This window comes from Penicillium verrucosum (genome assembly GCF_028828655.1).
Source record: "Penicillium verrucosum strain IBT 35672 chromosome Unknown utg000004l_segment0_segment0, whole genome shotgun sequence".
In the NCBI taxonomy this organism is placed as follows: Eukaryota; Fungi; Ascomycota; class Eurotiomycetes; order Eurotiales; family Aspergillaceae; genus Penicillium; species Penicillium verrucosum.
Window position 1 is genome coordinate 1,580,807 of NW_026643213.1, and position 14,023 is coordinate 1,594,829.

At 48.4% G+C, this 14,023-nt stretch overlaps 7 protein-coding genes across 7 annotated transcripts; 4 read left to right on the plus strand and 3 right to left on the minus strand.

The window, feature by feature from the left end:
• Positions 1 to 427: 427 nt before the first annotated feature.
• Positions 428 to 1,896, minus strand: N7516_010029 (acetamidase/formamidase family protein; the record flags this gene model as incomplete). The annotated part of the gene is made up of 5 exons (XM_057222748.1): positions 428 to 1,006; positions 1,061 to 1,337; positions 1,388 to 1,676; positions 1,753 to 1,771; positions 1,822 to 1,896. The coding sequence occupies 5 exons, from the start codon at positions 1,894 to 1,896 to the stop codon at positions 428 to 430; spliced, it is 1,239 nt and encodes a 412-aa protein (XP_057069969.1).
• Positions 1,897 to 2,362: 466 nt separating this feature from the next.
• On the minus strand, positions 2,363 to 3,865 carry usgS (transmembrane protein UsgS; the record flags this gene model as incomplete). The annotated part of the gene is made up of 5 exons (XM_057222749.1): positions 2,363 to 2,716; positions 2,766 to 3,159; positions 3,214 to 3,386; positions 3,444 to 3,550; positions 3,808 to 3,865. The coding sequence occupies 5 exons, from the start codon at positions 3,863 to 3,865 to the stop codon at positions 2,363 to 2,365; spliced, it is 1,086 nt and encodes a 361-aa protein (XP_057069970.1).
• A 330-nt stretch (positions 3,866 to 4,195) lies between these two features.
• N7516_010031 (uncharacterized protein) lies at positions 4,196 to 6,388 on the plus strand (the record flags this gene model as incomplete). The annotated part of the gene is made up of 1 exon (XM_057222750.1): positions 4,196 to 6,388. The coding sequence occupies one exon, from the start codon at positions 4,196 to 4,198 to the stop codon at positions 6,386 to 6,388; it is 2,193 nt and encodes a 730-aa protein (XP_057069971.1).
• Positions 6,389 to 7,054: 666 nt separating this feature from the next.
• Positions 7,055 to 7,649, minus strand: N7516_010032 (signal recognition particle 14 kDa protein). The gene is made up of 2 exons (XM_057222751.1): positions 7,558 to 7,649; positions 7,055 to 7,459 (listed from the first exon to the last, which is right to left on the minus strand). Exons 1-2 carry the CDS (start codon positions 7,582 to 7,584, stop codon positions 7,085 to 7,087), a joined length of 402 nt encoding a protein of 133 aa, XP_057069972.1. The 5' UTR covers positions 7,585 to 7,649; the 3' UTR covers positions 7,055 to 7,084.
• Positions 7,650 to 7,834: 185 nt separating this feature from the next.
• Positions 7,835 to 10,555, plus strand: N7516_010033 (MIF4G domain-containing protein; the record flags this gene model as incomplete). The annotated part of the gene is made up of 2 exons (XM_057222752.1): positions 7,835 to 9,314; positions 9,369 to 10,555. 2 exons carry the CDS (start codon positions 7,835 to 7,837, stop codon positions 10,553 to 10,555), a joined length of 2,667 nt encoding a protein of 888 aa, XP_057069973.1.
• Positions 10,556 to 11,015: 460 nt separating this feature from the next.
• Positions 11,016 to 11,794, plus strand: N7516_010034 (uncharacterized protein; the record flags this gene model as incomplete). Its single annotated transcript, XM_057222753.1, has 2 exons — positions 11,016 to 11,431; positions 11,494 to 11,794. The coding sequence occupies 2 exons, from the start codon at positions 11,016 to 11,018 to the stop codon at positions 11,792 to 11,794; spliced, it is 717 nt and encodes a 238-aa protein (XP_057069974.1).
• A 919-nt stretch (positions 11,795 to 12,713) lies between these two features.
• N7516_010035 (uncharacterized protein) lies at positions 12,714 to 13,967 on the plus strand (the record flags this gene model as incomplete). Its single annotated transcript, XM_057222754.1, has 1 exon — positions 12,714 to 13,967. The coding sequence occupies one exon, from the start codon at positions 12,714 to 12,716 to the stop codon at positions 13,965 to 13,967; it is 1,254 nt and encodes a 417-aa protein (XP_057069975.1).
• Between the last annotated feature and the right edge of the window lie 56 nt (positions 13,968 to 14,023).

Here is a 14,023-nt window from a genome sequence, read left to right on the forward strand (position 1 = left end):
TCATTCAACAATGACCCATGATGTATGATATCACATCATTCAGGCAATGTGCCTTGTTCCTTGTGCTAAATCCATACCGTAACCTTCCATATGGTAGACTCCCTGTGACATAGCATGTCAGGCTTAAAGTGCTTTACTCGAATAATCGGGAATAACATTGCCTTCAAAAAGTACCAAATCACATATTTCAAGTACGACCTACTGTTGACAGGACATTTTTCTAGAAGATCGTAGTATTATTACGACTGGGTCTAGACCATACGCTATGTATGGTTAAAAGCATTGGTCGCATTTCAAAATATATTGCGGACTGCTTCAACCTCGTTGATCACAGAAAGATCACATTATAATGTAATGAGGTGGATTTGAATATCCAAACAAACCAATCTCCAGAATCTTCATCTTGCCTCTTCCATTTCCGAGTGTCCTACTTTGTCACGAAAGCGCAAGCGCCCATCTGCTTTTTGACCACATCCGCCTCAGGCCGAATATCGAAATCAAAGATATCCATCGGCACCGAAAGCGTAGTGCAAGCATTTGGAATATCCACAATGCCGGCAATATGCCCCTGCACCGGCGCGCAACTGAGCAGCAAATATATCTGATAATCACTATAGCCATAGCGCCGGAGGTACTCAATAACCCGGAGACAGGTCTGTCTATAGGCGACTGTCGCATCCAGGAAATGTTGCTTGCCATTCTCATCGACAGAGAATCCCTCGAATGTCAGGTATCGCCCAGGGCCAAACTGCGGCTCTACAGGCCCTGCATGGAAGATCGGTGACTTCATGGCTAGTTTTGCCATGCCGTCCTTGATAACCGTGAACTTCAATGTGATTACACCGGCCATTTCAATGGCTCCGCAGAATGAGATCTCGCCATCGCCTTGCGAGAAGTGCAGGTCTCCGACGGAGAATTTGGCGCCAGGGACGTGGACGGGGAGGTAGATTTTCGATCCGCGGGAGAGGTTCTTGATATCGCAATTACCTCCGTGCTCGGGGCGGCCCTAGTAGACGCATGAGTATATAGTACAGCCTTGTTGTGTATTATGATATCTCACTGGGATAGTTCGAGCACCCTCATTACCAATCTTGCTCTTCATGTCATTGGCAGCACTGCCAGCATGGGCATTCTGGGGATTCGGTGGCTGAGCGACAATTCGATCCGCAACAGTATTAGTTGCAATCAGCTCTCCCTCTCGTCGATTCCATTCAGCCAGCACTTCGGCTGATGGGGCACACCCCAGGATTCCAGGGTGGATTAGTCCTGCAAACCGGACATGCGGGATGTGTCGAGAGGAGCAGAAGATTCCTTCGAAGTCCCAAATCGCCTTAGCTCTGTGATAATGTTAGCATGAATTCATACCATGATATCGGTGTTAACATACGCCTCGGGATACAGTTGATCGAGGAAACCTCCTCCATTCTCTTTGTGGAAGACTCCGGTGAATCCCCATGGTTGGTCTTCAAATGGCTGGACATCCTGAATCTCGACGAGCAAGACATCGCCAGGCTCTGCGGTTTCGATGTCGAATGGACCGGATAGGTAATGGATTTGGGTTAAGTCTACATTCTTGATATCGTCGGCCGAGTCATTGTTTCCGATCTGGCCTCCAGTCCAATCGAGACATTCGATCTTGACAACTTCATTGTTGGCGATTTTTCCGTGGGCCGGCACTGGAGAGTTCAAGAGTTTGTATTAGAGTAAACTGTCTTCAATGAGACTGCTATAGTTAACCAAGGCTTGACATACCGTCTGGATGCCATCTGTTCTATCGGGGACTTAGTAATGTTTCACGACTTAAAGAACATAAGCACATACATGTAGGCCAGGCTGCTCCCACGCAGGCTTGTCGAGATCGACCTTTAGAGCAGTACGAATTCCCTTGATACCCATATTTGCGTTTATTAGGACTTTGTTAGACGGTTAATGCGATTGAGGTGGTGGTTATAGGCTGACGAGTATAAACCCCGGGCTCGGGATGAGCTGGGGAACCCCAAGTATACCGAGTTATTCTGAACTAGAGCCCCCTCACGATAAGGGTCTTACCCCGCAGACGCCCGGTCCATTTATATGCGGTCATGAATAACAGTTACGTGAAGCGTTGGAGATCTGGCTTATCATCGCTTTATCCCGCATATCAACGGTCTGATAAGCTAGCGCCCTATGGACCCCGACGGGAATACCAAGCCTTGATGAAGATCAATTGTATTTTTGTAAATAAATGAGGCTGCTTTTAAAGGAGGGCAACAGAAAAATTGTGGGATGGTCGCCTTATATGCTAATAATGCTTTGATGTGCATGGTGCATATCTACTTCGCGAATGAAAGCCTTGCTGTGGGAATCTCAAGACTAACGGCTCTCAAGTAAACTTCTTTCCCGGGGAGCCAGATTCCTTCTGATCGTCATCCGTGTCGACATTGAGCTTGTCAAGATTATCGAGAGATAAGCGCAAGAAATCATGTTTGTTCTTCCAGGTAACCTGGCTTTCCGCGAAGTTTGTACCTTCAGCTGGAGGTGGAGGCGGGTCGGTGATCTTGGTGACAAGGTACGCCGTAGATGCCTCGGCGACGCCATACATCAGCACACCAATGTATGGGATCCGCAGAAGGACCGTGAAAGCGAAGGCAAAGCCGAAGAGGACACCTTCTCGGTCGCGGAACCAGCGACGCTTTTGCTCAGGGGTGAACTTGATGCGCCAGAAGTAGGGTTCGAGCTAGAAGTTGTTAGCATAATTCCCAAGGGTTGGAGGGTGTTGGACTTACAAGCTCACGCATCAGACTGCGCGAAGCAAAGTAGGTGTGAAGAAACGTGACAATGTAGTGCTTCGGCAGAATCAAGCCTACGCCAAAAATGACAGCCGCGGGGGTGGAGCCGACATGGCTTCGGAATGTGTAGAAACTTGCTGCGGGCATAACGAACCGACCGATGATTACAACCATCGACAGAAGATATATACCAAGCATCATACCAATCTTCTTTGCATAGCGATTGAAGAATGACTTCAATGCTTGGGGAATTGGGCGAGAAACGCTGGAACCACCTTTGGCCGAGTACTGAACAAGATTGGGGTAGTATAGAGAGCGTAGGTGACGGGGATCTTCGGTTTTATGTTTCTGAATATATGTCATGTCCACCCATTGAATGGACTGCATGAAACTAGTGAGATGGTCAGCGAACACTGTTAATGAGTGTGTTGCCAAAAGAACGTACATTTCGTCCAGCGTGGGCGTCACATATCGCATCAGGGTCATGAGCAAGAATGGCACCTGAAGGACAGACTTGGACATGAATTCCAATCCATCGAGAAGCTTGTCGTCCCAGACAGCCTGTTCCATGTTGATCACCCATGATAAAACGTAGATTGAGAATCTCACGCTGAGTATCTTGGATTGAGGTTAGATATAAGCCCATAATCAGCGTAGGGTATGTTCAAAACATACTGGAATTTGAATGATCAATTGAATCACTATGCCGATGGCTATTGCGAGAGCCGCTTGCCGGAAATGGTCGTACTTGAATAATTCAGGGTTCGCTAATGCACGAACAGCTGCAAGCTTCGGTTAGCAAGGGTCCAAAATAACAATTCCCACCCAGGCGATCATTCCGAGGCAAATGACAAAATGTGGCTGGCTAAATTCAGTCCAAGTAGCACCTTGATCAAAGTCTTGGCATAAGCCGACTCCGACGCTATATAGCTCTAGAGACATTGATGGAATTTTTTGTGTAGCCAGGGATTTCTAGACATTTTAAACCAATCGCCCTGAATGATCGGGAGATAGAAACAAAACATATAGGGTGACATACTGCCTACCACTGTGAGCTGGAAGCCGCGGATCACGGCATTTGGCTCGAAGCTCGACATTGTGGCTTTCAAGGATGTAAAGTATCCCAGGGAATACCACTGCAGAGAACACCAGGACTGTCGGAATAGTTAAGAAGCTAGCAGCAATGCATTCTTGAAAGTGAAAACCGAAATAACTGTGGATGCCTGGCCTCCATTGAAAGCTGCGTCATGGTCACCTGATGTTTATAGCCTGAGGCAACAGTGCATCTCCCCGCAGATAAGCCCCGTTTCCTGAGTTTCCTGCATCGGATACCCTGGCTTCTTGCATTAGCATCTTGTACAAACATGTCTGTACATTAATATCTTTACAGGCTCTCCTTTATCCCTTATTGATCGCATCCATGAACCATGCCTGAGTCTCCAAGTGAGCTAGGTCAGATACAATCCCTCCGCCGCTCCCTCACCCTTCCTACCAAATTAAATCCTCTTGCGCAACGTCGCTCGAGTGTCCCGAATACCCCCGAGCATGTAATTTTTTATCACCCATCTGCGAAAATTGTGCATTTCTCCCCAAGAGCGCTCGCCCCTATTCCCTCCAGTTCTGCGCCATCCGACTTCGACTACCCAGTTGACACCATCGAAACACTCCCCTGGCGCTCTGCGACTGAAAGAACAGTCGCAACAGCGCCACTGAGGCTAGAAAAGGTCCATGGCTCAACCGCATTTCTGAAATGTGGAAATGTTGTCCATGCGATCCTGAAAAACTCGCAGTGTTGGTGTGTTGACGGGGTGTCAAAGTTTGTTTTACGCATCCGCCCTCTTACATACTATCGCATCGAGATACCATACGAGACGGAAGACGACCAGAGTTTGGTGCGGGATCTGAGGATCGCATTGCCAACAGTGCTTCGGTATGAGGTCACGCCATGTCCTTTCAAACGCGCTTTCAGCGTTGAACTCCCAACAGACGCGATGGCACCTCGGCGCAAAAAGGCCTGGCAACCCAAAGATCGGAGAGAAAGGATACCAACCGTCCTAGAACCTCCGCGAGAGACACCATCACCCTCTTCGGTCAGGTCGGATTGTATCGATTCCATGAGCACCGGGGACGACACCGACGGAAACCTGACCGATGACAGTTGTTTCACCTCGAACAAAGCGAACAGTACAATTTTGGAGGCTATTCCGGACGATCAGGAATCATCTCCTGTTGGGAATTTGAGTCCTTCCCCATACCTTGGGCCTCCTAGACGCTCGGTGTCCGAAGCACCGCAAACTTTCACTAGCCTGCTTGCAAAGTTTGAGGCTACATCAGTCTCAAGGGATGACGATGACTTTGAATCAGTGCCCAGGCCAGAATACGCACCCAGTGCTGATGCTGCACTTCCAATTGCTCACGAGCCCAAGGTTACAAACCAACTCGAACCTGGGTTACTAGCCGACGGTGGAGTTGAAGTCAGGCCTCAGTCTGAACCTATACTAGATGCTGAATTCAAAGTCGAAGCGCAACCTGAGGCTGAACCTGAACTCCGGCTAGAGGCTATATCGCAAGCCGAAGCTTCCAGCGAGGCTGCAGTTGAAGTGGAGCCCATCGTCTCAATCGAGACCGACGAAGTATTGGCGGCTGAAACCCCGGAGGAAGTCGAGGAAGTTGTATTCTGTGCTGAAACCACCAGTGCAGTCGAGGCTGAGGCAGTACCGGAAGATAATTTCATGAACATCGAAGAAGTCCAATCCGTTCAACCCGCTGCCGAACCCAAGCTGGAGGTTGATCATGATGCCTCCTTTACGTCCAGCCCCGAGTCATTCCATTCCGCCGAGCCTCAATCGCCAGATTCAGTCTCTACTCATCCTACATCTGTGGGAGGCCATGATCTGCCAGAGCCAGAAGAAATGTTCAATCTTTCGAGCACAAAACACATCATGTCTGGATTGGAATCAGCACCAGCGGATCCATGTATGACATCACAGCCCCCGACACTGCATATTCCTCAAAGCGACGACGTCCCAACCCCAGCCACCGTGCCTGGTCCTCCATTAATGCATAATGAAAGTTTGAATAATCAGCCCAGGCGCTTCGCAGATGCGTTCTCCGACACCTCACCCTCAATGGCTCCTGCAAGCAATGTGAATCGATTCGGTCGTTTTACAGATGCGTCTTCGGACACTCAAATGCGCCCAAGCCCCAATGCCAAGGCCACTGCACTGAATACTGATCTCGACCACATGAGTGCCGAGTTCCGACGCCGGGCAAAAGCCACAAGAGACCGTGACATTTCTCCCATGCCTCATTCTTCGGCATTGTACCAACCATCCGGTGATGATGGCTCGTCCTTCATTTCCAAGGCTATCACCCTAGTATTGATTCCCCCTGCCTATCTTTTCGTTATTCTTCTCCATATCGCTGCGCGCATCGTCATCAACCCAACCATCCAGCCGACTATCACCTCCACACCGAGTGAGCCAAATTCTCATTTCCAGCACACAAGGAAGGATCCAGCCACAGAGGATGACTTCAGCTTTCCACTGGAGCCTCGAACTTCCTCGGAGTACGAGGATGCTGAAATCTTCAAGAAACTTGACCCTTGGGATCTGGACTAGTCGGATGATTGACATGCCCACTTTTAATTTTCTTACTCTTTTCACTTCTTTATCTGGATCTTTACCCCCAACTTACGGTCGATTTAATGCTTACTCTTTGTATTCCCCTCTCTCTACACGGACCATCTTAATGTTTTTTCTTTTCTTTTCTTGTTATGATATTTGGCACTGATTTGCACGGCTCATGGGTGGATATATGGCATGGTTTGTATTCTACTGAATTTCTGTATTCTAGCGTTGCGTGTCTCATTGACAGGAATTCGGGGTCATGTCATAAACGAATAATTAATTAATTGATACAAATACGCTCTTTCAATCTCCATTCTATATGTATAGCCTAAACAAAAAGGCCTACGCAATGCCATCGGCTCTCATCTAAACGATTGAACAAAGGTATTTGAGATGCAACTTACGGATAGTGGCACGCCCAACTATAATGCTAAACCCCGTTTATTTCTTTTCCCATCCCATAGGACTCGTATAAACAAACACAGCGCCCGTGAGCCACAAGCGTAGGGGAATATGTACACTTGATAGGAAGTTCGCATTGAAAATTTTGAGAACAAGAAGCCGTACCCACCATCGAACGCCAGCTAATGCATGAGAAAAGGAAACCATCAAAACACATGCGTGTCAGGTCCGAGCCGAGCATATAAATACGATCATGCCAGCTAGGGAATAGACCGAACAGCAAATCTATGCCTTTGTGACCTTAGCAGCTCCGCCCTTCGTCTTGGCCTTGCGGCCGCGGCGATCTCGCTTCTTCAACCCGGACATTCCTGCTTTGCAGACCTCGGCGTAGCGAACGTAGAACGCCTCAATGTCATCTGGGTTGACGATGGTTGAGAGCTTTATCTTCTGAGACTTCTTCATGGAGATCTGGGTTTCCTTGCTTGCGTTCTTGAGGTTCGGCGTATTGGTGTTTCCATCAGTAGCTCGAATGAGGATAGATGGTTGGGAGTTTGTGGTAGTGGCACCGGGCACATCAATGAGAGGTTTTTGAGTGAGGTTTACCGAGCCGTGGGTTTCTTGGGAAGTTTTGGAGAGCAGTTCGGTGAGAGATTTGAAGAACTAAAGGTGACCGGTATTAGTGATATATAGCTTGGAATTGGCGGTGGTCGCATGTGCGGAGGTGTAGCGGTCAGGTAAACACCAATAACAATATTTACCTCATCGTGTCCCAGATGTGGGGCCATATTTGGGGATATTTTCTTTGAGGCGGGCGATAATTAAGAGATCTGAAAGCTGGAGCAGATGATCAATATGCAATTGACAGCTGGGCATAACTCGCAGTGGGGGAGAAACTCCGCTGTGGGTGCCTCTCCGCCTTTGTTTTGGGGCAGCAGAAAAGTGAAAAAAGTTGCCGACCGCCCGGGGTACCTGATATCGAGGACCGACATTTGAAGTTTTTGAGAGCAGACACAATACATATCTCAGCGGAACAAGATGCCCCGCCCTCGGCATAATACGACGGCTTTGCCTCGCGATCTACGATCCGAGCTCGGAATCCGTGATGTCTACGGTGACAAGAAGCGTCGCCTGAACGGACCTGCCTCGCGCAAAGAACGCCGCCAAAATGAGCGTACGCAGAAGAAATCCCGACACACAGCCCCGCAGACCAAGAAGACCTTTGACCGCCCACAGCAGAGGCATCAGCAAAAGCCTCAGCAGCAGGCCCAGGATGACAGCGACGAGGACGACGGCATGGATCTCGACGAGGGACCTAGTGCACCGCAGACCAAATCTAAATCCACGAAAGAGGCCGCGAAGAAGCCCAAATCTATCCTGAAGAAAGCAGCAGATCAACAGGCCTCCGAGTCCGAGTCCGACTCTGAGCCCGAGTCCGGTTTCGGGTCAGAAATCGACCTCAATGAGGATGAGGATGAGGATGAGGATGAGGATGAAGACGACGAGTCGGATGACGACGCCTACGAAGACGAGCCCGAGGATGAGCCCGAACAAACTGAGGCCCACATCCCCGGATCGGTCAAGGCTAAGTTGGCGCAAGACGATGCCGAGATTGCTGCATTGGAGAAAAAGCTTGGCCTCAAGAAAGGAGGTAAACCAAAGGCCGTCGAGGAGGATGGACTAGAGGATTTGCTGGGAGACCTAGGTGGTGGTGGCGGCGATGCCTCAGAGGATGAGAGCAAAAAACGCAAACGAGAAGCCGATGATTGGCTACTAAACAAGAGACTCAAGGCGAAGAGCTTGCAAGCCCAACAACTCGAAAAAGATGACAGTGAAATGGATAGCGCCGAGGATCTCGATCTCGACGAGGAAATCTTTGGAGGCGATGATTCTGACGAGGCCGCCGAAGGCAGTGATTTCGACGGTTTCGACGAGGAAGAACGCAAGGAGCCAAAAAAGAAGGAGAATCCTTATATCGCCCCAGTCACGAAAACCGAACCCACCGCCCAAAAGTACATTCCACCTTCGTTACGAGGTCTCTCAGACCCGGAAAGCGAATCTCTCACTCGCCTCAAGCGCCAGGCCCAGGGACATCTCAACAAGTTGTCCGAGGCGAACATGCTCTCGATTGTTGCCGAATTCGAAAAGCTTTACCGCGATTACCCACGCCAACACGTCACATCTACCTTGATCAGCCTACTAATGGGCCTGATTTGCGAGAGGGCTGCCCTTCAGGACACCTTCCTCATCTTGCATGCCGGTTTCATTGCGGCATTGTATAAACTCATGGGAATGGACGTTGGTGCAGAGATTATCCAAACAGTTGTCGAAACATTGGATGCAGATGGCGATGAGCGTGGAAAGTTCCAAGGAAAAGAAGCTACCAACTTGGTCTCTCTTCTCTCGCAACTTTACAACTTCCACGTCATTGGTTCTTCCTTGATGTTTGACTACGTTCGTCTTTACGTGCAGGATATCACGGAAGCGAACACCGAACTCTTGCTCAAGGTCATTCGAAGTAAGTGATATTTCTAACCATGGTTGAAATATTAGCCCCCTAACGTCTACATAGATTCTGGCCCTCAACTTCGGCTCGATGACCCGTCCGCACTCAAAGATATTGTATTGCTCATTCAGCCCGCTGTCGCGAAGGTTGGCGAAGATAGTCTTTCCGTTCGAACGAAGTTTATGATTGACCTCATCACGGATTTGAAAAACAACCGCTCCAAAGCCTCCGCTGCGGCTGGCGCAGGTATCACCACAGAACACATTACCAAAATGCGCAAAATTTTGGGTTCTCTGAACAACTCTCGGGTGATTCGCGCATCCGAACCTATTAACATCTCCCGTGACGATATCCACAACTCCTCCAAGAAGGGCAAGTGGTGGTTGGTCGGTGCAAGCTGGAAGGAAGATCCTCTCATAACAGCACAAAGAGAAATGGCTGGTCTGCAAACGACCCAACCTGAGGACCAAGATGATGGAAGCGACGGCGAGCCTGACTTTGGTGTTCTTGCCCGTGCCCACCGCATGAACACCGACGTTCGTCGATCGATCTTCGTTGCCATCATGTCTGCCAACGACTTCCAAGATGCACATGTCCGACTCATGAAGCTTCGTCTCAAGCGGGCGCAGGAGTTTGAAATCCCTCGTGTCCTCCTACACTGTGCCATGGAGGAACAGGCCCACAACCCATACTATTCTCTGATTGCCCGTCGGATTTGCGGTGAGCAAGGTCGACGCATCAAGATGTCCTTTATGTTTGCACTTTGGAATGAGTTCAAGAAAATGGGCGAGCGAGGAGATATTGGTGAGGATGAAGATAACGACTTCGATCCAGATGATGAGGAGAACGGTGTCAGCATGAAGTCTGTGGTCAACCTGGCCAAGATGTTCAGCACCCTCATCATGGACGGCAGCTTGACACTGAGCATTTTGAAGAATCTCAACTTCGCATATCTGCAGCCAAAGACGAAGACGTTTGTCGAAGTCTTGATCATCAGTATCATTCAACAATCTCAGAAGTCCAAGAAGAAGAAGAAGTCGAAGAACTCCACACCAGATGAGCCTGAGAAGGATGAAGGACCTTTGATGCAAATCTTCCTGCGTGTCAGGGAGACACCACACATTGCCAAGGGCCTTATCTATTTTGTGCGAAAGGTTGTCGCAAAGACTGATATTGTGTCCCCCGAGGAACTCAAGCTAGTTCGGTGGGGATGCAATGTGGCTGCGGATGCCCTTAAGGCTGTGGCGGAGTAAGGATTGCATTGGAATCATCTTGCAGTTGCATATAGAATATACCCAAGTTGTTACGCTATTCATGATTTGTTTACGTTCCACGCTTTTCCCACCAAAAAAAAAAAAAAAATCTTGTAAGAACTTTTGAGGTTTGATCGGTTTGAATAAGACGAGATCAGCGACGCCCCTCCATGCAAATCTAGCAGATCACACAATTATCCCATATCCTTGACTGTTCCACTACTGTAGGAGGTTTCTCGAATGATTACCGTTTGCTTAAAGGCAATGTTCCAAATATAACCCCAAAATATCTTATTCAGCTAAGCGCTAATCCCCTCGTTTGATTGAGGCCACGCTTACCACGCTGCATGACACTAGCACTGCCTCCTTGGCGACCGATAGGTTGCGAACATGGATCCCTTCTATATGATTTCAATTCTTTTACAACCACATTCGATCTCGAAGGATTATATCCTGGAATATGGAGCTTGCGGGTACCGCCGTCGGCATCATATCCCTCGGCTTACAAGTCTGCCAGGGGATCGTCTCGTACAGTCAGACATGGCGGCGTTACGACGAAGAGATTCAAAATGCGAGGAACAAGGCGAAAGCTCTTCGCATGCTTCTGAAGACTCTACGTGACACGATAGAGGAATTACAGCAAACACGGCCGGAAGTGGCTGCAGATCTCGAAGAGAAAGCCATGAGCATGCGAAGTTCAATCGAAAAGCCCAAGAAGATCGTGGACCGGTTCAAGCCTGCGCAGTCAGAGGCTTTCCCGGACAAAGTTCGTGCTCAGCTGAAGAAGGGCGTATATTACTTTCAGAAAGACACTTTGCAAGACGTGCAGAATCATTTGGATCAGATTCAGAACGTTCTGCAAACATCACTGCTGATGTGGGTATAGAATCTGGCTGAATATGTACCCTTTGAAGATGTGACTATTGACCCTTGGGCAGATATAACTGGCAGGATATGAGGGAGTACCGAGCCATGCAAATTCCAACTTACGAAGAGGTGCAGAGTATGCATTGCACCCTCAAGATGGCTATATCATCTACAGGCTTGCCACCGCCAAGTTTACTTCAACTTGCGTGTGATTCTCAGCACAAACAACCACCGATGATGCTTTCGGACAGTGGCCCATTGGCACAGACAGATCTAGGGGTTGACGGGTATGCCATGTACAAAACCGTCGTATGGACATTAGTTGACTATTTTCAGCAATGGATTCCCAAATCAGCGGCAAGTGTGGACTAGGGCTCAGTCAAAAAGAGTGACAAGAGCATACACTACACCTATCACAACCGCTTTTTGAATTTTGCAATATCTGCATCTTTCTCCATGATTCGAGGCGCTGGAGGCTTGTCTATTGCCCCACACTTGCATATTCAAAGTGTATGGGAGCTGCATGGTGAGAGATACAACGAACTTATGAATATAACACGGGACAGTCGCCAAGATGGTTTGCTCATTCCAACACTCCTACGTGCTTTCTCTGAGCAACGATTGTCTCCCTACGACACCTTCTCTTCCTCCAGAGGTGGAACCGAATCTCTTATGGATGTATTCACAAACTCCCCTACCCAAAACATGATTCTTATTGAAGATAGGTTTGGTTCGGAATCGGAATCCGGCGTACTGATTTTCAGATGGGGTTGAAAATCGTCCAATTCATGCTAGGATGTGGCATGAAGCCAACGCGAGAGCGCCCCTGGCATTATAGTCCACTGATGTATATTTACACAAAGGCTATATTCAAGACGAAAGATCTTCCATTGATTTCGGACCTGGTTGAGGTTACAGGACCACTCCAGTTATATTTCCCCTATTATTTATTTTCAACTGCTCCCGATTATGTCAATTTGAAACATAATGTTCGACTTGTTCTCTCTCAAGACGAAGAATGTATGTATTTCTACTATCGCTCCCCGGGGGTATATTTTGTCATTTATTTATAAGACTAACCTAAATTCCCAGTGATTCAAGCAACGAAGATAGCCAAAGCAATCATTCTTGAGTCCGAGAAAGAGCTCAAGGAAGCTTTGGCAAGTGGGATTTCGCCAAATGACAGGATAAATGCCACTCGGTCACTTGAATTCGCATTTGGGTGGCCAAAGGGGATACAAATTCTTCTACAGTCAGGGGAAATCCTCATTTTCACTTTCCTGCCCTTGCTATGGCCGAGGGAGAACAGTACCACGCTTCTGCCGTTCTTTTACTTGAAGCGGGATGTCTGATTAAAGTGGTCGATTTTGTCAACAACGAGCAATGTAACGATGGTGGTAAAAGATACTCACTACTGATCGATCATTTGGCAGCAAGACGAAGAAGATTATGTACACTCGCCGAATCTTCCTTGCCATCCGATCAAATTCCGTCTCTCGGTGGGCCTCCAGCAAACATATGCACGGCTCTAGCTGCCCACGGGATATACGTCCCGGTCCCGTTACAATTTGAGACTGATTTACCGGGGTCCACGGCCATCTACCAAACCTGGTTAGCCAACGAATCGAAGGATTTCTTCAAGATCATGCATAACATGTATGAAATTGGCTTCCATGACGTTGATTTGCCCAGCCAGAGTGGTATAACGCCCTTGATGATGTTCGATCCATTCTATTTATCCGACACGTCTGTGATGATCAAGTGTGCGGCCTGGTTGATGTCGAGAGGTGCTTGGGTTGAACGGAGATTGCCGAGATCAAATGCGAAAGTTGCTCATCTTCTCACAAGTCAAGTTATTCATATGTATCTTTACGACCTGGAATTTAAAGGAGATAGCCGCGACGAAAAGCACCGCAATTGGGAAAGAGGTGTTGCCGAATTAGGAGATGCTGGCTTTTTTGTATCTCCTACAAAAGACTGCTGCGTTTGCGCCTGTTCTCATGGCGGATGTACCACACTCTCAGTGGCACTTCGATCCCTCCTTTTGGGGATATCTAAGTGGGGACCGCTATCCACGAATGTCCCGCTCCGGAAATTGTTCCTCTCTCTCATTGTATGGCAGGATTACTGGCCAGATCTTCCACGAGCGGTGGTCAGAGCCTTGACGTTTGATGCGTTGGGCCTTACGCATACATGCTGCACTGAAATATATCCAGGTGGATTAGTTTGGCCGATTGTGCCCGACGAAGGGAGAGATGAGACAGAAATTGGTAGGATCTCAGACGACCAGTATTTCTTGGTCAAAGAATTTGAGGAACTGATGGAAGGGATGGAAAGCAAACTTGATGAGCTTGGCCTTTCCATCGAAGAATTCCTCGATTGCTATTGGTATGACCGCGTAATCGAGTATCTTTCGAGGCGTGACCGCTACGATGAGGAGCATGTCACGGAAGCAAGAAAGATGGGCATTTTCCTCGAAGCAGAGGAGTTCTGCACCCCTAACAGAGTGTCATTACAATTCAGATCTCGACTTCAAGAGCTGTAGGATGATTCAATGCCAGATGAACTCAGATGATTTGATATAGCTCCACGGATGTTGGG